The sequence below is a fragment of the Somniosus microcephalus genome, chromosome 12 (genome assembly GCF_052327205.1).
Source record: "Somniosus microcephalus isolate GS21.2 chromosome 12, FLI_Smic_1.0, whole genome shotgun sequence".
NCBI lineage: Eukaryota > Metazoa > Chordata > Chondrichthyes > Squaliformes > Somniosidae > Somniosus > Somniosus microcephalus.
The window spans coordinates 76,376,655-76,401,885 of NC_140998.1; the positions used below are offsets into that span (position 1 = coordinate 76,376,655).

Consider the following 25,231-nt stretch of genomic DNA (forward strand, 5'->3'; position numbering starts at 1 on the left):
TACAGAGTGTTTCCACTTGTGGGGAAGAGCAAATTTAGAGGCCATCAATATAAGATTGTCACGAAGAAATCAAATAGGGAATTCAGAAGAAACTTCTTTACCCAGAGAGTGGTGAGAATGTGGAACTCGCTATCACAGGGAGTGGTTGTGGCAAATAGTACAGATGCATTTAAGGGGAGGCTTGATAACGATATGAGGGAGAAAGGAATAGAGGGCTATGCTGATAGAGTTAGATGAGGAAAGACGGGAGAAGCTCAAGTGGAGTATAAACGTCGGCATGGACTAGTTGGGCCGAATGGCCTGTTTCTGTGCTGTATATCCTATGTAATCCTAATCAAAGCAAAACCCCTTGACCCTTCAACCATGCACAATACTGAATGTCTATGCAACTATTGTACCTATGTGCAATACCCAAGATTTTATGTTTCTGGCCATCACACTGCATCTTGCCCAATGCCTTCTGGTTCTGTCTAATCCTCTTTTGCACTGCTTGACGCCCTATAATTCCTGCATCCTGTTATGATGCTCCATGCTTTGCAACATGCCCAGTACAGTGGTTCTATTTGCATGCCCCTCATAGTGTCCAATCCCCAAAGCTCTTGCAGCTGCCCAATAGCCCGCTGCTGAGCTCTGAGCTCCCGCCCATTGCCCGGGGCTGCCGGTGTCCTAGGGACATGCGCAGTGCGCGACGGAAGTAGCGCGGAAGATGGCGGTGGCAGAGGCTGGGGGCCGGGGGAGGATGAGGCTCACATTGACACTGCTGGCCGCACTACTGGTGGTGCCGGCCGCACAGGCCGAGAGGAACCTGGTCAAAGTCATCACCGACCACAACTGGCGAGAGATGCTGGAGGGGGAGTGGATGGTGGAGTTGTAAGTAGCGGCGCCGGGGAAACCAGTCATTGCGGCACCCGCACCGAGCCGGGACACCGGGGTAAGGGCGCGGCCACACACTCAACCCAGCTCCGCCCCAGCCCAGTCCTTCCACAGCCCAGCTCCGCCCCGCCACAGCCCAGCACCTCCACAGCCCAGCTCCGCCCCGCCCCTCCACAGCCCAGCACCTCCACAGCCCAGTTCAGCTTCTTCACAGACCAGCTCCTTCACAGCCCAGCTCCTTCACAACTCCTCCACAGCCCAGCTCCTCGCTCTGGGCAACGCGTGGCCTTCACTGCAAGTTGTGTGAATAAATGAGTCCTGAGAGGAAGTCAGCGAGACTAAAAATTCAATGGGATGAAACCACAGTAACGGAAATGCCAGTGACCGGGCCAATGCCAGAGCCAGTGACCGGGCCAATGCCAGAGCCAGTGACCGGGCCAATGCCAATGCCAGAGCCAGGGCTGGTGCACGAGTCAGAGCCAGTGACCGGGCCAGTGACCGGGCCAATGCCAGAGCCAGTGACCGGGCCAATGCCAGAGCCAGTGACTGGGCCAGAGCCAGTGACCGGGCCAATGCCAATGCCAGAGCCAGGGCTGGTGCACGAGTCAGAGCCAGTGACCGGGCCAATGCCAGAGTCAGGGCCAGTGTCAGAGCCAATGTCAGGGTCAGAGCCAGTGCACGGGTCAGAGTCAGGACCGGTGCCAATAATGGGGACAGAGCCACGGCCAGTGGCCATCGGCCAGAGTCACTGTCAATAACCGTATCACTCCAGCCTTTAAACTTTTTGAAAATTCTGATGCTTGTGTGTAAAATATTTACAAATATTCTGCTGCCCAGAAGCATTTCTGAAATAAAAGTAATAAAAAAAAACCAAGGGAATGTGTTTCTGATTATAGCTGTGTGCATGCGTTAATCACTATTTCTGCTTTAATCTCCAGCTATGCCCCCTGGTGTCCTGCCTGTCAACATCTTCAGTCTGAATGGAATGAGTTTGCAGAGTGGAGCGATGACCTGGGTGTCAATGTTGCCAAAGTGGATGTAACCGAGCAGCCAGGTATTTTTCATCACTAATGATATCTTTGTGCAAGAGCATTTTGCTGTGGGGAATAAACATAGAAACATAGAAGATAGGAGCAGGAGTAGGCCATTCGGCCCTTCGAGCCTGCTCCGCCATTCAACGAGATCATGGCTGATCATCCAAACCCTAGCACCCGGCCCCTACACCGACAGCCATCCCACCCAAGCCCTATCCCCGTAACCCCACATATTTAATCCCCCCTAACACTAAGGGCCAATTTTTTTTATCATGGCCAATCAACCTAACCCGCACATCTTTGGACTGTGGGAGGAAACCGGAGCACCCGAAGGAAACCCACGCAAACACGGGGAGAATGTGCAAACTCCACACAGTCACCCGAGGCCGGATTTGAACCCGGGTCCCTGGCGCTGTGAGGCAACAGTGCTAACCACTATGCCTCCAATCTTGTGTAAAGAATCGACCTGTTCATCAGAAGTGTTAATAAATTGGAAGGACTGATTATTGTTTCTACTCTTAAGAACAACACAGTTTACATAGGATTGCATAGGATATATGGCTAGAGAAACAGGCCATTCGGCCCAACTAACCCAAGCCGGCGTTTATGCTCCGCACGAGCCTCCTCCCGTCTTTCCTCATCACCATTCTTCATTCAGTGCTGCATGGGGGGGAATCTTTTATCCGGCCAGTGTTAAGTCATTGTTTCTGAGGGTTGCAAGAGCTTCACATCCTATTGTACCAGCTGCAAGGAACATTATTACTGCTGATGTACCACATAGATTAGCGCAATACTTCAGATAGTTACAAGTACACTCATCTTTTCTGGTTTTGCTTTTCCCATATTTTATTCTTGATGTAGTTGTAATAATCTGTATGGGGAATAGTCCTGTTAAAAATGGATGTATTGTATATTGAGGTAGTTGCTACAATAAGGGACAAAAATAAATTTTGAATTTTTTTTGTACTGGGACTTATAGTTTCATAAGCAATGTTTTTGTCAGGAATCTGGTAGCATTCTTATTTTTAAATCATATACCAGTACAAGAAATACAGTATATTTTCTTCACCTTGGAATGGCCAGTTTTAGTGTTGCTAGTCTACAGAATCCAACACACAACCATAAATACAGATTTTGAGGCTGTCTTGCTGTTCCTTCATTGGTATAAGTCATGTGTTGGAATAAAACTTTCAAAATTGTCAGTGACTTCGTCTGCTGAAAAGTAAGAGAAATACAGTAAGCTTTGCTTTCTTGGGGAAAGTGAATGCTTGTTAAAAGTTGGAGACACTATTCTGTAGGTGACGTAGCAATTATGCTTCATGTATTAACTTGAGATAAAAGTCGCTTAATTATTTTTGCTGTGATAAGCATCTATCTTTTTTTTAAAACAGGTTTGAGTGGTCGTTTCATTATTATGGCTCTTCCCACGATATACCAGTGAGTATATAACCCTTAGTTACAAATGGGTCAGAAGGAAAATGCAATGTACATTTGCTTGTGTATTTTTACCAAACATTTTTTCAGTGTACCAATTACAGGAAACTTTCTGGTATCCGGCACTGACGGGACCGAGCCGGTGCCGTTAGATCAAAACTGCCGTATAAACCAGCGCTAATGTTAAAACATAGAGCTTTTCAACTCTGTTTGAATCAACAAACCCTGTTGCTTAGCAACAGCTTCAAAACAGTCAGCTGCAGCTGCAAGCGTCTCTAGCTGAAGCTGTTGCTCAGCTACAGACCTTGCAGAGCCTGACTGGGGGAAAAAAAGCAAAAACTTATAGAAAACGGCTCCTGAATTTTGCCGGTAGATAGCGCTTTCCGGACTTTTAACCTCCGGTTAAACGAAAGTTTCCTGTAAGTTCTTCGTATTTTGATATCCTGAATCTGCAAATACACAAATCTTTAAGTACTTCTTCCCCATACTGATCCTGCAGAACACGTTTTGAGGCTTTCACCAAATGTGTTTTCTCATTCTTTGCATTAAAACTACTACAATAATTGAGTCCACACTCTTTCTGAATCAGAATGTGGCTTTATATGCACAGTATCTGGTAGTGTAATATTACCCAGGGGTCAAACAGAAACCCTTATTACTGCAATGCTTTCCCAGTCTAAGGATATCACGTGTGTCTTGGAATATAAACTATGAATCAACTTTATTAAAAGTATAAAAAATTATATAATAGCAGAAAATTAATACCAAACATTTGATTTGAGAATGTTGAACTTGTACCTCTTCTGAGGTGCAACAACAGCAAACAGTATTACATTTTGCGAACTCTCAATGTAATACTGAACTTGGGCCAGGATCTGTAACACAAATTTCATATACAAGCTTTCTAACTATTGTGAAGTCTTTCGTTATCCTCCTTTATCTCAGTGAATCCTGTAAAACTGGCAAAAAAGGCAAATGTATCTGCTGTATTGGAAAGGTGCTGTACACCAACCCCTACACCCAGAGACACTCTGTGGGATCTTTCCCAGTCAACAGGACTGGATGACTTCATCAAGGAAACCTTTTGGGAATCTTGATCAACACTTGAAAGATGCAGTGGTACTTGGGCTTTTGAGCAGCTGACTCTGATAGCCTGGCCACGAAAAATGGTGATAGGCATCTGAAGCAATCAGTCCAGTGACAACCTACTGTAGGCCTAAAGTGATTAAACAATCAGAGCAGTTGAGATTATTGCTTATAGCCACCTGCTCTAACAAAACAACAGCAAGAGTTCATGACTTATTTCCAACTACAGGAAAGGACTGTGGATTCATTCCCAACTTGCTAATGTTAGTCTGTAGTAAGCAAAATGAAAATGACTACATCTCTTAAATAGATGGTAAAAATATATAGGTTATCTTATAATTATTTATTATGGTAAAACTATCTGTCACAGGACCTTCTGAAAGTTTACTTAGATAACTGGTCAATACTGTGATCTGATTCATTACCAGTAATTGTTAAATGTTTTTAATAATGACATTGCCAAAGAAAACACAAGAAATCTGCCCTCAGTGCCATATGACATTACTAATTCAGGAACATCTTTAATATTATTACAAGTGTAGTATGTCTATTTAAAAACAAAAAGATTTCACTCTCTGTATCACCTGCATTACATTATTGTAAACCAGTTTGTATGTTGTCCAGTAGATTGAAGTAAAATGTAATCTCTTATTTTACAATGGCTTTTTCCCATATTGAGGATAATGAGTACAATTTAAAGATAATTAAGTCAATATTTGAGAGATTTAGATTATAGCTATTTTAAGTGGTATTTGTAATTTGGATTGCTTTAAAAATTGTATTAGTTTTGTACAAGCATAAATAATGAAAAAGTCTATTTACTTAAGTGCTCTTAAGTTGCTTTTTTTTCTTTTTCAGTTGTAAGGATGGAGAGTTTAGAAAGTATCAAGGCCCGAGAATGAAGAATGACTTTATTGACTTTATAGATGGAAAGAAATGGGAAGACATGGAACCAATGTATTCTTGGTTAAGACCATCCTCTTTTTTGTAAGTTTAAGTAATCCAGATTCCAGTACGTAATTAGTATACTCTAGCAGTGCTTAAGTTATATTTCTCCTTATTTGTGTTATTTAAATCATTTCTTAAAATTGTAAATTAGTTTACAAAACAGTAATTTGAGAATGACATCTGATTTAACGTATTGAGGTATTTTATTCTTTCCCACAGTTGTCTATTATCATCTAGCCATGATGAAGATCATAGACTCCATTGTGATAGTTTTATGACTCTAATCATATCCATAAAATGTATTTGATAGGTCTTAGATGTAAATAATTAGCATAACTTCATAATTAAAATTTGATGGTGGATTTAAAATTAAAGTTGACTATTTCAGAAGTGCCTTAGAGTTAATTTAAAATTGTGATGTCCCATGAGTAAAAAGCAGAAAATTTATAAAGATTAACTTCTGAATCCCAACATGCTTCTCATTTATTTGGTTACTTCTAGCAGAGCTAATTAACTTGCATAGATCAGTGTGGATTTTAGCTGTCAAACTGATGTACGAACAGTTCTGTTGAAATGCTTAATGGCATTTATTGATGAAGTGAAGTGATGTGTTTTGTTAGATTATGGAATAATGTCTTGAAAGTTAAAAGTGGAATTTAAGTGAGGTTTAGTATTTTTTTTTCCTTTTTTCAGAGATAGACTCTTCCAAACAATTGGTTAACTATTAGCATATGACATTGTAGAAGAAGAATCCAGAGGGAACACATTATGGGAGATGGTGCTGACAATCGTGGGTGAACACCAAGCACAAGAACAGTGGAAAATACCCCAGAGCAATATAGAGAAATAATTTTCAGTTCAATGCACAAACGAGCCTTATCTTTTTTTCACAATAGAGAACACAAAAGTTAGAATACAATCCCAAGTTGGGGGTAGCTTCCAGAGCCCACAATATGGGATAAAGTTAGCACTCATCCAGAAAGAATTGAGTTTTAAATGTCTCTCTCTCTCTCTCTCTGGCAGTCCCTCAGGAACCTAGGATGACTTGCTTCCACATTAAAAATGAGTTCGCAGGTGACTGATGAGTCCAATGCGGGACCTACAGTCTCTGTCACAGGTGGGGCAGACGGTGGTTGAAGGGGCGGGTGGGTGGGGTGCTTGGGTTGATTTGCGCTGCCTGCGCTTGACTTCCGCTTGCTCCTGGCGAAGAGACTCGAGGTGTTCGGCGCCTTCCCGGGTGCTTCTCCTCCACTTTGTGCGGTCTTGGGCCAGGGATTCACAGGTGTCGGTGGGGATGTTGCACTTTTTCAAGGAGGCTTTGAGGGTGTCCTTGACGTGTTTCCTCTGCTTACCTGGGGCTCTCCTGCCGTGTCGGAGCTCCGAGTAGAGCGCTTGTTTTGTGAGTCTCATATTGGGCATGCGTACGATGTGACCCGTCCATCGGAGCTGATCGAGCGTGGTCAAAGCTTCGATGCTGGGGATGTTGGCCTGAGCGAGAACACTGACATTGGTGCACCTATCCTGCCAATGGATTTGCAGGATCTTGCGGAGGCAGCGTTGGTGGTACCTCTCCAGTGCTTTGAGGTGCCTGCTGTACATGGTCCATGTCTCTGAGACATACAGCAGGGCGGGTATCACTGCTGCTCTGTAGACCATGAGCTTAGTGCCGGGTTTGAGGTCCTGGTCTTCAAACGTTCTCTTCCTCAGGCGACCGAAGGCTGCACTGGCACACTGAAGGCGGTGTTAGACTTCGTCATCGACGTCTGCCCTTGTTGACAGTAGGCTCCCAAGGTATGGAAAGTGGTCCACGTTGTCCAAGGCCTTGTTGTGGATTTTGATAATCGGGGGCCAGTAGTGTGTGGTGGGGGCAGGTTGGTAGAGGACCTTTGTCTTACGGATGTTTAGTGTAAGGCCCATGCTCTCGTACGCTTCGGTGAAGGTGTTGACGATGGTTTGGCGTTCGACCTCAGAGTGAGCGCAAACGCAAATGTCGTCTGCATACTGTAATTCGATGACAGAGGATGGGATGACCTTGGATCTGGACTGGAGGCGACGAAGGTTGAACGGTTTCCCGTTTGTTCTGTTAAATTAGCTCCACTCTAGTGGGGAACTTACTGAGGGTGAGATGCAGCAAGGAAGATCGAGAAGAGCATTGGTGCAATGACAGCCTTGCTTGACCCCGGTTCGTACGTGAATTGGGTCTGTGGTGGAACCATTGGTCAGAATCATGGCTTGCATGTCGTCGTGAAGCAGGTGGAGGATGGTGACAAACTTTTGAGGGCAGCCAAATTTGAGGATACTCCATACTCTCTCACGGTTGAGTGTTGAAGGCCTTTGTGAGATCAAAGAAGGCCATGTACAGCGATTGGTGCTGTTCTCTGCATTTCTCTTGTAATTGACGTGCGGTGAAGATCCTGTCCATTGTGCCCCTTAGTGGGCGGAATCCACATTGCGACTCTGGGAGGAGCTCTTCGGCCACTGGGAGAAGGCAATTGAGGAGGATTCTTGTGATGACTTTCCCTGTGGCAGACAGGGAAACTCCTCTAATTTTGTGGGTAGCTTCCAGAGCCCACAATATGGGATAAAGTTAGCACTCATCCAGAAAGAAATGGGTTTTAAATGTACCTCGGGTATCAAAGCTTGTGTTAGTCTAAGATGGTCTTCCTTTAAACTTCTTTTTTGGTATTGTTTGTCCATCCACATCTGATCTGTAATTAGGTAAGAGCATTCATTGTTTACTGAAACTTTGAGGGATTTCCTTTTGCCAGAAACTTCTTTTTGAAAGTTGACACTTAATATTTGGAGTCTTCAAATATTTTCAGCTGGAATTTAGGAGCCCATAAAAACCACTGAAGTACTTTGCTGTTTTCATCATAATCATTTGTTAATTGAGTGCATTCCATTGACGAGCAATGCAAGTTAATGTTAGAGTCATAGAATTATACAGCACAGAAAGAGGCCCTTCGGCCCATCATGTCTGCACCGTCCATCAAGCCCTGTCCAATCTAATCCCATTTTCCAGCATTTGGTCCATAGCCTTGTATGCAATGGCATTTCAAGTGCTCATCCAAATGCTTCTTGAATGTTGTGAGGGTTCCTGCCTCTACCACCCTTTCAGGCAGTGAGTTCCAGACTCCAACCACCCTCTGGGTGAAAAAGTTCCTCCTCAAATCCCCTCTAAACCTCCTGCCCCTTACCTTGAATCTATGCCCCCTTGTTATTGACCCCCCTACTAAGGGGAAAAGTTCCTCTTTATCTACCCTATCTATACCCCTCATCATTTTGTACTCCTCAATCAGGTCCCCCCTCAGCCTTCTTTGCTCCAAGGAAAACAACCCCAGCCTGTTCAGTCTTTCTTCATAGCTGAGGTGCTCCAGCCCAAGTAACATCCTGGTAAATCTCCTCTGCACCCTCTCCAATGCAATCACATCCTTCCTATAGTGAGGTGACCAGAACTGCACACAGTACTCCAGCTGTGGCCTTACCAGCGTTTTTTACAGCTCCATCATAACCTCCCTGCTCTTATACTCTATGCCTCGGCTAATGAAGGCAAGTATCCCATATGCCTTTTTAACCACCTTATCTACCTGTTCCGCTGCCTTCAGGGATCTATGTACATGTACACCAAGGTCCCTCTGACCCTCTGTACTTCCTAGGGTCCTACCACTCATTGTGTATTCCCTTGCCTTATTTGTCCGTCCAAAATGCATCACCTCGCACTTTTCAGGGTTAAATTCCATTTGCCACTTTTCCGCCCATGTTGCTTAAAATAGGAGTTCTGTTAATATAAGGATGTAGAAACACAAAAAGAGCATTCAGTCTGTCCAACTAATTTAGTCATTTCAGCCTGTTTCAGGATGTGTTTTGACCTGTAGTGGGCCAGCATTCCTTCTATCAGCCTATGGTCCATAAACCATTCCTGCTACTGGGACTTGGGGCAATTCCTTGGAAGATCCACTCAAATTTTCATTTGCTGTTAAAATTAATAAAAGTTGGATGTCTATGTATTAAGGAGTTCCTTTCTAAAATGTTTTAATCCTAATTGAATATTGCTCCTATCCTTGTAATTCCATTGCAGGATGACTAGCATGTCGGCATTATTCCAGCTGTCCATGTGGATTCGTGTAAGTTATTTTAATTTTGATTCTAGCGTTAAGAGTTGTGATGGTGTAATGCTGTACTGAATCGTAGTTGTTACAATTTGGGATATTGATTCATTGAAGGGCAATGGGTAAAATGGAGGCAATTTTACGAGAGTGTATAATCAGTGGGTAAGGTCCTGCTGACAGTGTGGACTTGTAAAATTTCTCTCGCTATCTTAACTCTAGCTCATGCCAATCAGCTGAATTTATAGTTTTAATTGCTGTCAGGTGGCAAAAGCAAATGAAGTATTAGATGGCTAGGAATTATTGTTCATATCTTAACTTTTAAAGTGTTAAAAATGGTTAACATTTTAAAAACCTGACTAACAAGAAGAAACTGCTTGTATATTAACTGGACCTGTTCTAATAACCAAGTAAGGATAGCTAGATAACTGTGGAAATAAACAAAATACTGCAGATGCTGTGGAACTGCCTTGTGGTCCCCTGTCCCCTACTTTACACCGCTTCAACCGTATGAGGGGCTAGTGCACTACCTGAGAGGTCACATCACATGTAACATCCATCATAGTCTCTAGAGCTACTGAACTGATAAGAATTTTGGACTGTCCCTTGTGTTTGAAACAGTTTATATGTAGTGTAAGTCTAATACTGTATTTTGGTATATGATTGTGTTTTACTGCTTCTGTATTATTTACCTATAAATAAATCGTGACAATTTTATGTGGTTTGTATTCCAGTCCCTTGAGACAAAGGCCAACGTTCCATTAGCCTTTTTGATTACTTTTTGTATTTGTGCACTAGCTTTTAGTGATTTGTGCACGAGCACCCAAATCTCTCTCCTTCTCCACAGTTCCTAGCCTCTCGCCATTTAGAAAATATTCAGATTTGTCATTCATGGATCTGAAGTGGATGACCTCACACTTCCACACATTGAACTCAATCTGCCACCGTTTAGCCCACTCAATCTGTACATGTTACTTTGCAACTTCCTGCTCCCATCTACGCAACTTGCTGTGCCTCCTAACTTGCTGTCATCTGCAAATTTGGGTATACACTTTTTTTCATCCAAGTCATATTCCCTTTATCGCTCCTCTCCATTTTAACTCTCAACCAATTGCCAACCCTTGTCAAATTTGTGTAAAGATTTCAGTTGAAGGAGAGGAAAGAGTAATTGTGTGTGTTTGGAAGAATATTTTGGTGAATTCTAGATGGTATTTAGAAGAGATTATAAACTGCTTCCTGGCCTCTGCCAATGTTGTTCTAGACTGGCTGCTAGGAGGTACCCAAAAAATATAATTGGGATGATTGTATTTTGTGTGTGAAAATGCTTGGCCCCTCGACGAGGTGCCGCTCTTCAGCAGCACTGATGAGATCAAAAACTCAGTGGCGTTGGGAATCAAGCCCAAGCCGCCTCCTGCTCTGGTGTGCCACATTGGTGCGCTTTGTTCTCCTTTTCATATTCTTGCAGCTAATTCCTGGCAAAACAATATATGTGGGTCTGTCTATTGCCAGTGACTGATTTAATTATGTTAACTGGCAGATTATGGTTGTCATTTTCAATTGCGTTGACATGTTTGTTTATTTTTCAGCATTGTCATAATTACTTCACTGAAGATATCGGCATACCAGTTTGGGGATCATATAGCATTTTTGCTTTGGCAACACTTTTTTCCGGTCTTGTACTTGGACTGGTAAGATTTATAAATTATTCCTTTTACGTCATAGTTCAGGCATCTCTTACAAAATGTTTTCAAATTGTTGATGTAAATTATGCCAATGAATGAAATTGTGCAAGGAACTAAATTGCAATGAAAGAGTGAAGGATTACACACACTATGGTTTCTGCCTTATTCCTGTTGTTTCACTGGTGTTGCCCACAACACCTGATAAATGATCAGTTATTTGCAACTTATGAACGGTGGAATCAAAAAGTCACAAATGCACATCAGAAATAAGTATCTCGACATTAAGGAATGCTATTGCCATAGTGAACTGAATCAAACTGTTACATTGTTTGATTTTTAGTTATAATAGAAATTGAGGGTAGATAACCTTTTCAGTCAGTATTTCCATTATGTTACGTGAACTGCTGCTCACCGCTGAGGTAACTGTCCATCCTAAAATCTACTTACTGGCCAAAATTATAAGTATAACCCAAAAATCATTTACCTACTTGTTACATAGTTAATCAAAATCAGTATTTTCATGACGCATGCACCTCTCAATGGTTTTGAGATGTGAGAGTTAATAACATCAACTCGTGACCTATTGGTCCTACTTGTCACCATGGTATCTCAGCCACTAGATGAGCACCATAGTGTGTATCAAAGAAATACATTGAGCTCCTGAAATGTACAACTGAGATTAACATTGCTAGTAAGACCACAGATTTTTATCCAAACTATTATCAATGGATGAAGATATATAGAGCTAGAAATGTAAAACTAACTGACAAATAATAGTTTTGAACAGGAGTGCATAATTTAGACTGTCGAGTAGTCCCATTTGTTGTGCTTGGTAATCTCGTATCTGTAGAAATGTGATTACTGTTAACTCCTGAAGGATATAATGAAGTGACACTTAGTTAGTCTGTGAATAATTTGAAGTCTCTGACTTTATAACTACTTGGGTATCTGCAATCTTGTAAGATTTATGCTAAACATTTTTTCTTTTGGCCAACTTGCTTTGAACTGGCAAATGTGCTTTAAAAAAAAATAGAATCTACATATGGAGGAGGTACATCAGAAAAAAGATTGAAATAATTTTATCAATTTTCAATCCCAGTTATATCACATGGTTTATCTCTGTAAACTAGACTTGGTGATGTCACTGTAGCCAGAGGTATTTTGTTTTAACGCCTCTGACCATTGGCTGCTGTGTGCATCACTTAATTCAGGTTTGCCAATTTGGGTCTAGCTGCAAATGACTGAAATCTTGGACCACAGACAGGCTAGCGATGTGTCTTTCCCTGACAATGGGGCAGGTTCCAGCTAGATTATCAGTGACAAATATGACTTTGCACTTGTGCGTGTGCAGTTATATGTTGTTGCCAATCCAACTTGCTGTAAGAACAGAGCATATTTGACAGCAAACCAGGTTATATAACAGAAGCACAACAACTGTCTTGGATGGAAACACTTCAGCAATGCATATGAGGTGTGAGTATCAGTTAATGCAGTTAAATTATGCCATAATATGGTGGAATCATTAGCAGTTATTTAATAATAAAATGGTTAAACAAATTCACACCTACTCCCTTGTTGTATAATGCTATCTTACCTAGAAGAAACTAAAACCCATGGTTAACTTTAGGCATAGTTTTATCAAAGTACAAAATTAGTCAATGATATCTTATTAGATTGAGTTTATTTAAAAGAAAAACATCTGCATCTGTTTTAGATTCTGGTCTTTGTGGCAGACTGCGTCTTGCCATCCCGACGATATAGACATCAACCACATTGTTCTCAAAGTGAGTCCATCTTTTTTCTTTTTAAATTACTTGCAGTAGTGTTTGTAATATTTGAAGTAGCTGACTTTACAATGCACTTCTCTAGTTCATAATGTTTGTGTAAATTCACCTAAGAAAAGAGGAGGAAACTACTTTTTGAAAACTGATTACCTTTCAGAGCTAACTGTCTTATGGCTCCACTGTGTAATATCGTGCACTGTTCTCTAATGTTAACAAATCGATTTTAGGCAGCCGAGACTACTGTATTTTGCCTACCACTCCAGATCCAAGCCCATTATGGCCCCTCTGCTTTTGTCATCTCCCCTTCCTGTCATTCAATCGTGCCACCCTTCATTTTCCCCCCCTGCCCCCTTGGGTACTTTGCTCACCTAACCCATCACTGCTCTCCTGCTTTCCAACTCTCATGCTGTCCCTCTCTCAGCACCCTCGGGAGAGCCCATTGAGACACCTATTGCTGTCTCCTTAGAAGCAGCAATGCCAACTGCACCATCTTCCTCTCTTGCTGATATTTCCACCAGTTTTTGGAAAATTTATTTTGGTTTACCACCATCTAGACGATGGTCAATCTAAGTTCATGTCCTTGTCTAATATGTGCCTAGTCAGTCGATACTGAACTCCTCTGCCTCAGAAATTTTCTGGCCGTAGAGCAAAATCTCTTCTCCCAAAGGTGAGCAGGCCCAATGTTGTTAGTCTAATGAAGCGAAACGGGCACTTCCTGCCACCAGTTTCTGGAAGTTACATCTGTAGGGTGCCCAGACACAGGAGCACCCCAAGAAACGGGCCGTGGGGCTTGTGTCATGACATTCCTCAATTTGAAGGATCTGAGGAGGCCTGGCAGCAAGATGAAAACAGGCCTGTAGGTGAATGGCCTTTTATTTTTAATGAACGTTGATTTTTGGCCCCAGAACCCTTTTCCAACAACAGCCAGACCAGTTCCTTTTCCTGCCCTGTTTACCTTTACAAGGCCCTGCCAAGGGTTGAGCTGCAGCTGTCTAGCACTACAGCAGGAAATTTGGGCCCTCAATGGGGCTTTGTAAAGTTTATATGTTTGTGGACTAATGCCGATTGGTTCTGTTTTTGAGTCTTTTAAACTCGTCCTCTATGGAAAAGGTGATAACTGCTGGTTATCCTGATAGTGGAGGCTATTTGTAGATAGAAAATTTCCATGTTTTGTGAAAACAATCTTTATACTCTGTATGCCATCGCAAGCTGCAAGTGGCTTTGAGGCCAAAATAGTCTTTCACAGGAGCAGCCTGTCAGTGCTGTTGAAGGGGGGTGAAAATGTCAGATTCAGGATATCTGAACAATTCACTTTAAACTCTTGCAGTGTATTGTACTGAATTCACATAATCCACAATGTTATAGAAGGAGGTAGATATATCCCCACAGTTCAAAAGCAAAATACTGCGGATACTGGAAATCTGAAATAAAAACAGAAAATGCTGGAAATACTCAGCATGTCAGGCAGCATCTGTGAAGAGAGAAACAGAGTTAACGTTTCAGGTCGATGACCTTTTGTCAGAACTGGCATTTCTGTTTTCTGCTGGTCAGAGATACTGAGATTGGGGCCTGAATTTTAATTGGGGTGGGGGGGGGGGCTGAAGTGATCAGGAAACCTGGGAGAATGGGTGAGTAGGCCTGCGGAATTAGGCTGCAGCGAGGAGGGAGGGAAGGCTCCTGTGAGGGCCAGGGGGGTGGGTGAACATCGGAGGAGTGGGAGTAGGGAATGATCTGGGGCTAGAGTGGAATGATGAGGGGCTGTGGGAGAGGTGGTGAGCATCGGAGGAGTAAGGGTGGCCAGGTGAGCCATCGAAGGAGCAGGGGAGGGGTGCCGGGGGTGGATGGTGGCGGGTGAGCATCGAAGGGCTGGAGGAGCGAGGGGCGGGTGAGCACCTTAACATCCCACCCAGCCCAAACCCACCCAATTTTTGTGGTTAAAATTCTCCCCCAGATGTTTTGTGTAGCCCTCTTTCCCCTCCCTCTCTTTCTTCCCCCCCCCCCCCCCCCCCCCCCCCAACGTGACCATGAGTGGTGGGCTTCAGTAATCAGAGAGTGAATGGAGGAAACCAACAGTTTGAAAAATAACTGTTCCGTGATGAACAGCTGTTATTCTAATATTGGCACAGTTGTCATTTCAACTGTTGAAGTATTGAGATGAGCTTTGGGCCAACTGGTCTTTTCTTTTGACGTTTCTTTATAGCATTTTTTGTATATACTGTGCAAGAATGTAGGTGCAGAAAAAGATACAAGACTTTTCAGGAACAGGGCAGGCTAATTGACCCTTTTTTAATATATTAATCTACTTGCTCACAATATCCCATTTATTTGTCATTCTCTAATAACTTACACTGATTACTATTTTGCATGTTTTGATCCTTCTAAAATTTGCAGAAAATGTGATTGGTGCTTCCTGTAGCTGTGTTTTGGGTAACATGACAAATGATCCTAAATACAGTACATTTAAACAGCACGGAACTTTTTCATAAGATTTCAAGGAAATAAATTATTGTAATCATTGACTTTTACAGTCTGTTGCAAGAATGTAATCATTTTTACTGTTTTCATAAAAGTCAGATGGTGTTTAACAATCCACTGCATCTATTCTCTATCTGAATGCACGTAGCATTCGTAACAAAATAGATGAGTTAATGGCACAAATAACTACATATGGGTATGATCTTGTGGCCATTACAGAAACATGGCTGCAGGGTGACAATGCCTGGGAATTAAACATACCAGGTTATTTAACGATCAGGAAGGACAGGCAGGAAGGAAGGGGAGGTGGGGTGGCTATGTTAATAAAGGAAGGAATCACTAATACAGAGAAATGATATTGGGTCAAAAGATCAGGACAATGAAACAGTTTGGGTGGAGGTAAGGAATAATAAGGGGAAAAAAACACTAGTGGGCGTAGTCTATAGGCCTCCGAACTGTGGCAACTCTGTTGGACGGAGTATCAATCGGGAAATAGTTGAGGCTTGTAATAAGGGAACATCTATAATTATGGGGGATTTTAACTATCATATTAATTGGACAAATCAAATTGGGCAGGGCTGCCTTGAGGATGAGTTCATTGAGTGTATTAGGGATGGGTTTCTTGAGCAGTATGTAACTGAACCGACCAGGGGGCAAGCAACCTTAGATCTGGTCCTGTGTAACGAGACAGGATTAATTAAAAATGTCCTAGTAAAGGATCCCCTTGGAATGAGTGACCATAACATGGTTGAATTCCATATTCAATTTGAGGGTGAGAAGGTTGGATCTCAAACAAGCGTGCTAAGCTTGAATAAAGGAGACTATGAAGGTATGAGAGCGGAATTGAGTAGAGTGGATTGGGAAAATAGATTAAAAGGTAAGACGATACATGATCAGTGCTGTACATTTAAGGAGTTATTTTACAACTTCCAAAAAATATATATTCCACTGAGAAGAAAAGGGTGTAAAAGAAAAGACAGCCATCCGTGGCTAAGTAACGAAATTAAGGATAGTATTCGACTAAAAACAAGGGCATATAAGGTAGCCAAATCTAGTGGGAGGATAGAGGATTGGGAAAACTTTAAAAGACAGCAAAAAATAACAAAAAGATTGATTAAGAAAGGGAAGATAGATTATGAAAGTAAATTAGCAAAAAATATAAAAACAGATAGTAAGAGTTTTTATAGTTATATAAAAAGAAAAAGGGTGGCTAAAGTAAATGTTGGTCCCTTAGAGGATGAGACCGGGAAATGAATGGTGGGAAATATGGAGATGGCAAAAACACTGAATGTATATTTTACATCAGTCTTTACAGTAGAAGACACTAAGAATATCCCAACACTGGACAAACAGGGGACTAAAGGGGGGGAGGAGCTAAACACGATCAAAATCACTAAGGAAGTGGTACTTGGTAAAATAATGGGACTCGAGGCGGATAAATCACCTGGACCTGATGGCTTACATCCTAGGGTCTTGAGGGAAGTGGCGGTAGGGATTGTGGATGCATTGGTAATAATTTTCCCAAACTCCCTGGACTCGGCAATGGTCCCGGCAGACTGGAAAACTGCTAATGTAACACCCTTATTTAAAAAGGGCAGTAGACAGAAGGCTGGAAACTATAGACCGGTTAGCCTAACATCTGTGGTAGGTAAAATTTTGGAGTCCATTATTAAGGAGACAGTAACAGGACATTTGGATAATCATAATTTAATAGGACAAAGTCAGCATGGTTTTATGAAGGGGAAGTCATGTTTGACAAATTTGCTGGAGTTCTTTGAGGAAGTAACACAGGCTGGATAAAGGGGAACCAGTGGACGTAGTGTATTTAGACTTCCAAAAGGCATTTGACAAGGTGCCACACAAGATTATTGCTTAAGATAAAAAATCACGGGATTGGGGGTAATATTCTGGCATGGATAGAGGATTGGCTATCTAACAGAAGGCAGAGAGTTGGGATAAATGGTTCATTCTCAGACTGGCAATCAGTAACTAGTGGTGTTCCGCAGGGGTCAGTGCTGGGTCCCCAACTCTTTACAATCTATATTAACGATTTGGAGGAGGGGACCGAGTGTAACATATCAAAGTTTGCAGATGATACTAAGATGGGGGGGAAAGTAGTGAGTGAGGAGGACATAAAAAACCTTCAAGGGGACATAGACAGGCTAAGTAAGTGGGCAGAGATTTGGCAGATGGAATACAATACTGGAAAGTGAGGTTATGCACTTTGGCAGGAAAAATCGTAGAGCAAGTTATTATCTTAATGGCAAGAAACTTGTAAGTACTGAAGTACAAAGGGATCTGGGGGTCCTGGTGCACGAAACTCAAAAGGTTAGTATGCAGGTGCAGCAAGTGATTAAGAAGGCCAATGGAATGTTGGCTTTCATTGCTAGGGGGATAGAATATAAAAATAGGGAGGTATTGCTTCAGTTGTACAAGGTATTGGTGAGACCGCACCTGGAATACTGCGTACAGTTTTGGTGTCCATACTTAAGAAAGGACATACTTGTTCTCGAGTCAGTACAAAGAAGGTTCACTCGGTTAATCCCGGGGATGAGGGGATGGACATATGAGGAGAGGTTGAGTAGATTGGGACTCTACTCATTGGAGTTCAGAAGAATGAGAGGCGATCTTATTGAAACATATAAGATTGTGAAGGGGTTGGATCGGGTGGATGTGGGGAAGATGTTCCCGATGATGGGTGAAACTAGAACTAGGGGGCATAGTCTTAGAATAAGGGGCTGCTCTTTCAAAACTGAGATGAGGAGGAACTACTTCACTCAGAGGGTGGTAGGTCCATGGAATATGCTGCCCAAAAAACTGTAGAAGCTACATCATTACATAAATTTAAAACAGAAATAGACAGTTTCCTAGAAGTAAAGGGAATTAAGGGTTACGGGGAGCGGGCAGGAATTTGGACATGAGTCTAGGTTCGGATCGGACATGGCCCTGTGGGTAGCGGAGCGGGCCCAGGGGCCGTGTAGCCTGATCCTGCTCCTATTTCGTGTGTCTAATTTTGTTAGATTCAGGAGATGGTTCTGTGATAGTAGATTGGCGGTTAGGATCAGATCAGCCATGATCTTATTGAATGGCGGAGCAGGCTCGAGGGGCCGATTGGCCCACTCCTCCTATTTCTTATGTTCTTAAATCTATGGTTGTACTGTAATGTTGTCAAGTACAACATCTGTTATCCCTTAATACCATGAATTTATTTTTTTGATTCCTTGGAAAGTTGAAAAATTTTACATTTTTCTTTGCAAGAAAAAATGCCAATAACCAAGCTATTGAAGCCGAAGGAGGGGCAGTTTCAGGATGAGGATGATGAGAATGAAGATGATCTGTGCTTGCAAGCAGAAAAGAGCAGTAGTAAAATATTCGAGAAGGCTCTGCTGAAGGATGATGGGGATCATTTACAGGACACTGTGAGAAAACGTACTGTGGAGTACACCAGCAGAGCTGATGACTCCTGATTCTAACAACAGACTAAAACAGAAAGGTGACTGAAGCTACAGTGCTTCTGTAAGGCATTGAACTGTTTGGTTATGCAGTGGATTTATGGGCCAAGGCAACTGTACATTAAAGTGTGAGCTGAGCTGTGGTGGACAGCAGTGTTGTACCAAGCTTGCATTTGTTCCTGCAGGCTTTGTTGCAAAGTTGAAAAGCTGGTGATATTGAACCTTGCATGCTACTTTAAGCCTTCCACATTTCCTGATTGTATAGCCAATATGTTATTGAGTCCTATTTTGGTGGAAGACTTGAAGTGTAGCAGTTATAAAATTACTGTGATGGCAGTACCCTTGACCTAAGTATAACAATTCAAATCTTCCAAACTACTTGCAAAAGGTTTTTGCCTTTCAAAATATCAGCTTAAAAATGACCTGCTGACTAATTATACCTGTTCACAAAGCAGCTAATTTCTCCAGTACTACAGAAAGCAACTGTATGGTATTCTCCAGAACAATGCTACATTTTTTGTCTGCTAACTTTATTTCCATAGGAAAACTGGAGCTTATTTTCAAAAGTACTTATTGATCACCACATTTAGAGTGTCAGCTTATTAGTCAATAGTTAGATCCAAAATTGTATAACTTGGACAATGGGTCAAAACATTTCGTCTTTCCACCTGCCCTACAGTCATTTAATTTTGTTATCCTAGTTTCAAATTCCTGTTCAACTGTCCTCGCCTGTATCAGAATTTCTCTCTCCCGAACCTTGTTATTCATGCCCTTGCCATAATGTAAACACTTGGTCAACATAACAAACCAGACTTCATTTCCGAGCATACAATCCTACAAAAATGATGGGCAAGGAAAGACCAGCTGGTCCATCAAGCTATTTAATTGTAAAAGTAAAAGACTTTCCTTAGAAATTGAGTGAAAATAACCATTGCTGGCATAAATTTCTATACTTCCTTCCTACACTTTCTCTCCTTTTATAGTGGGTTATGAGGGTCAAAGTTTTTACATTTGGTTTAATTTGTTATATTTATAATATGAAGATGGACAGCATCCCTGATGGTTCAATTAGTAAATGGCCTACATTGCGCAGCATTGAGCTACATAGATCAAGAAGGTCCTTGGTCTTTGGTGAGTGAGCTGATCTGTGCGGGGGGTCGTGGTGGCAGTGGGTATTATAATTAACTTCAGTATCCCTTGGTTAAGGAGGAGAAAAATCAGCCAAGGTTTCCTCTCATGATTACTACCCAGTGATTCCTGTATGTCTGGAACAGTTTGGACTTGACTGTAATGGCCCTCACAGTCAAGTAACTCATTGACACTCAGTGTTCAGGCTCAAATATGGATAATGGTCACAAGGAAGGTATTGGAAAAATGCTGGAGCCAGTAGAAATGCTCTGAGCATGTCACTGAGGGGTGTAATGAGAGAACCTCTTGATCAGGTTGAAGGTGCTGCCTTTTAATCTACTGTTTAATGAAGGGGATGGGATGTATAAAGACCAAAGGTTTCAGGTACCAATACTCCCACTCCACTGTACAAATAGTACCTCAGATATGTTTAGCTTCTCACTCAGGCACTCATCAGTGCTTTAAAAAAAACCTTACAATTTGAAACGGGCATGTGTTTTCATTTAAGGACTTGAGGTTTATTTTGTATTGGGAGAAACACCAAACAGTTTACAGTGTTTATTTGTGTACAGAAATGTTTTCAATGTGCATAGAATCAGCTCTTGAAATGTCCCATTTTTGCTTGGAATAGCTGCAAAATATTGTGACCTTTTTTATATTTTTGGTTTAGATTTAAAACTCTTAAAACAGCACCATAAAAATCCTGTGTTCTGATCAGAGCTGCTGCTTTGTATGCCAGGCGGTAAATTCTGTTGCTTAAATAACACTCCCATGTATGCAGACAATAATCATCTGCGTAAGAGTGGGATCCATGCACTGGATTTTTCTATAAATTTTGTTTGCTATGTTAGGCCTTTTTTTTATATATTGCCACATCAGTTATATTTAGCTGACAGAGGCATGTATGAGCCTTTTGAACTCATTTTTGGACATACTAGAATAACTGATTGATTCTAATGTCCATTAATTATTTACAACTTTGAGAGCATATCTGCATACAAGTAGATTGGCTTCTCAAGTAGATTTTTTTTCTTTTTGAGGGGGGAAGCTTCTGTTTAAAAAGGGAATTAGAAAAAAATCTGCTGGAAAACATTCTGTAAATAGTTTTGATCCAGCAAGATTGTTGTACACTTGCAGAAGGTGCCTAACACAATGGATTATGTTGGGCTGACTTGTCTTTTCCCTAAGCTATCTGTGCTGAGATTGTAAGGACTTTTTTTTGTCACTAATTCATATAAAGCTATTTCTTCCAGTGATGTTTTGTTTGTTTCTCCTTGCTCTGATTGTCAAAGATTGTAAAAATATCAACACTTTTTTAAAATGATTTTGTATTTAATTACTGTAAGCAAGTTGCAGTGCACCATTGGGCTGGAAAATCTACTGGCTCAGAAAGTGGATCTGTTTGCAATCTAATTGAAATGATAAAATATTAATGATATGCAATGGATGGCTAACGCCCTCGGCTGAATGACTGGCTGTGAATATAATGACATCCACAACTATCTGGACCAACGGAATTTACAATAGTGAAGTTCACAAAGCTAGTCTTTATACTTGGTTTGGAAAGATTAACTTTCTGAAGACCAGTGTCCCTTTTTAAAAAAATTAATAAATAAATAAAAAAAATATATATATAGAATTACAGTTAGTGGGTAGCGACATTCCATTTCAAAATGCATTGAAAACCCCTGTGTCAGACTATGGGAAAACACATTATAAATGTGTCGACAGTTGGACGGAGTGCCAGTTGCACCTGTGGGTGGCACTGTGATGGAGGTTTTCAATGTTAAAGTCGTAACATAGAATAGAATCATAGAAAGTTACAGCACGGAAGGAGGCAATTTCGGCCCATCGTGTCCGCGCCGACCAACAAAGAGCTGTCCAGCCTAATCCTATTCCCCAGCTCTTGGTCCGTAGCCCTGCATCCCAAGTGCACAGCCAAGTACTTTTTAAATGTGGTTAGGGTTCCTGCCTCGACCACCCTTTCAGGCAGAGTTCTAGACCCCCACAACCCTCTGGGTGAAGAAATTTCCCCTCAAATGCCCTCTAATTCCCCCAATTACTTTAAATCTCTGCCCCCTGGTTTTTGACCCCTCTGCTAAGGGAAATAGGTCCTTTCTATCCACTTTATCTAGGCCCCTCATAATTTTATACACCTCAATATGGTCTCCCCTCAGCCTCCTCTGTTCCAAGGAAAACAGACCCAGTCTATCCAGTCTTTCCTCATAGCTAAGATTCTCTACTCCCAGCAACATCCTTGTAAATCCCTGTACCCCCTCTAGTGCAATCACATCTTTCCTGTACTGTGGTGACCAGAACTGCACGCAGTACTCTAGCTGAGGCCTAACCAGTGTTTTATACAGTTGAAGCATAACCCCCCCTGCTCTTGTATTCTATGCTATGGCTAATAAAGGCAAGCATTCCGTATGCCGCCTTAACCACCTTATCTACCTGGCCTGCTACCTTCAGGGATCTGTGGACATGCACGCCAAGGTCCCTTTGTTCCTCTACACTACTCCGTGTCCTACCATTTAATGTGTATTCCCTTTCCTTGTTAGCCCTCCCCAAATGCATTACCTCACACTTCTCCGGATTGAATTCCATTTGCCACTGTTCTGCCCATCTGACCAATTGATATCTTCCTGCAGTCTACAGCTTCCTTCTTCAGTATCAACCACACAGCCGATTTTAGTATCATCTGCAAACTTCTTAATCATACCCCCTATATTCAAGTCTAGATCATTGATATATACCACAAAAAGCAAGGGACCTAGTACTGAGCCCTGTGGAACCCCACTGGAAACAGCCTTCCAGCCACAAAAACACCCATCAACCATTACCCTCTGCTTCCTGTCTCCGAGCCAGTTTTGAATCCCACTTGACACTTAGCCCTGGATCCCATGGGCTTTTAACTTCGTGACCAGTCTGCCATGTGGAACCTTATCAGAAGCCTGTTAAAGTCCATATACACTACATCAAACGCATTACCCTCATCTACCCTCCTTGTTACCTCCTCAAAAAATTCAATCAAGTTTGTCAGACATGACCTTCCCTTAACAAATCTCTGCTGACTATCCTTGATTAATCTGTGTCTTTCTAAATGAAGATCTATCCTGTCCTTCAGAATTCTTTCCAATAATTTTCCCACCACCGAGGTTAGGCTGACTGGCCTTTAATTACTCAGTCTATCCTTTTCTCCCTTTTTAGACAAAGGTACCAGATTACCAGTCCTCCGGCACCACACCTGAAGCCAGAGAGGATTGAAAAATGGTCAGGGCCTCTGGTATTTCCCCTTTTGCTTTGCTTAACAGCCTGGGATACATTTCATCCAGGCCTGGGGATTTATCCACTTTTAAAGCTGCTAAACCCCTTAATACTTCCTCTCTCACTGTTTATTTCATCTAATATTTCACACTCCTCCCCCCGATAGCAATGTCTGCTTCGCCCCTCTCCTTTGTGAAAACAGACGCAAAGTATTCATTAAGAATCCTACCGACATCTCCTGCCTCCACACACACATTACCCTCATGATCTCTAATAGGCCCTACCCTTTCTTTAGTTATCCTCTTACTCTTAATATATTTATAAAACATCTTTGGGTTTTCCTTGATTTTACTTGCCAATAATTTTTCATGCTCTCTCTGCTTTCCTAATATCCTTTTTAATTGCACCCCTGCACTTTCTGTACTCTTAAGTTTCTGGAGTATTTAGCCCTCGGTATCTGTCATACTCCTCCCTTTCTTTCTTTATCCTACCCTGTATGTCTCTAGACATCCAGGGGGCTGTAGATTTGTTAGTCCCACCTTTTTTCTTTAAGGGCACATATTTGGTCTGAACCCTCCGGATCTCCTCCTTGAATGCCTCCCCACTGCTCTGACACTGATTTACCTTCAAGTAGCTGTTTCCAGTCCACTGTGGTAAATCCCCTCTGAGCTTAGCAAAAGTTGCTTTTCCCCAATTTAGAATTTTTATTCCTGGTCTATCCTGGTCCTTTTCCATAACTACCTTAAATCTAACAGAATTATGGTCACTAGCACCAAAATGCTCCCCCACTGATGCGCCTTCTATCTGCCCAGCTTCATTCCCTAAAACTAAGTCCAGAACCGCCCCCTCCTTTGTTGGGCTTGCTACATACTGGCTAAAAAAGTTCTGGATGCATTTTAGGAATTCCGCACCCTCTATGCCCTTCACACTAATTTTATCCCAGTTAATATTGGGGTAGTTGAAATCCCCAACTATTACTGCCCTATAGTTTTTGCACTTCAGAAATTGGCCTACATATTTGTTCTTCTATCTCCCCCTCACTGTTTGGGGGTCTATAGTACACTCCGAGCAGGGTGATTGCCCCTTTTTTGTTTTTCAATTTGACCCATATGGCCTCGTTTGATGATCCCTCCAACATATCATCCCTCCTCACAGCTGTAATAGTTCCTTTTAATCAATCCCTCTCTATCCCATCTGAAAATCCTGTAACCAGGAATGTTGAGCTGCCATACCTGCCCCTCAGCCACGTCTCTAATAGCTATAATCTCATAGTCCCAACTATCTACCTCTGCCCTCAGCTCATCTGCCTTGTTTGCTATCTTCCTTGCATTGAAGTATATACCATTTAGTACAGGCAAACCTCCTTGTTGACTACTATCTAGCCCTTCATTTCTCTGTCCTTCCAATTTACTTTCTACGTTTTTGTTTTTCAATTCCAGTTTTTCTTCCCTCCCTGTTGACTCTATACTTAGGTTCCCATCCCCCTGCCAAGCTAGCTGCAAAAACAATTGCCACATATATTGAGTTCTATTTAAAAAAAGCTGGTTGTCTACATGAAGTTCTAGGCTTCAGCCACTGAGTAGCGCCAGGAGCAACCTAAATTTATCTTTGTCAGCATATATTTTGGTGTTGGCTAAGTAAATCGGGTAAATTTTAAAGTCCGTAAGTAAAAGTGACTTTCAATAAATTGTTTGGTCCCTGACAGCTGCTCGGCCCTCCTCCCACTTTACCCCCATGTATCCAATATTTCACCTCGCCCCTCCTGCCGGTATGCATTTAATTTTTTGGGCCGACAGCCCGTTCACCCGCTCATATGACTGATCACCTGCGTACTGCTTTTGTGGTCAGTTTTAAATTCAGGTTCTCAAAAATAGTTTTGGATACCGCTGCTATAATATGTGGGATCCACTTTATAATGGATTCAATATTTAACTTTCCTATTACACTGATCACTAACAAAGACAG

At 42.0% G+C, this 25,231-nt stretch overlaps 1 protein-coding gene across 2 annotated transcripts; it reads left to right on the forward strand.

Annotated features, from left to right (window-relative positions):
- The first annotated feature begins 609 nt into the window (after positions 1-609).
- On the forward strand, positions 610-21,258 carry tmx1 (thioredoxin-related transmembrane protein 1). 2 transcript variants are annotated; one of them, XM_086003166.1, is made up of 8 exons: positions 610-870; positions 1,812-1,927; positions 3,299-3,344; positions 5,286-5,414; positions 9,454-9,499; positions 11,068-11,169; positions 12,878-12,947; positions 18,652-18,833. In XM_086003166.1, the coding sequence occupies exons 1-8, from the start codon at positions 707-709 to the stop codon at positions 18,693-18,695; spliced, it is 717 nt and encodes a 238-aa protein (XP_085859292.1). In that variant the 5' UTR covers positions 610-706; the 3' UTR covers positions 18,696-18,833. The 2 variants fall into 2 exon arrangements, with proteins under 2 accessions (XP_085859292.1, XP_085859291.1); XM_086003165.1 differs by having other exon boundaries at positions 612-870; positions 18,681-21,258.
- The last annotated feature ends 3,973 nt before the right edge of the window (positions 21,259-25,231 follow it).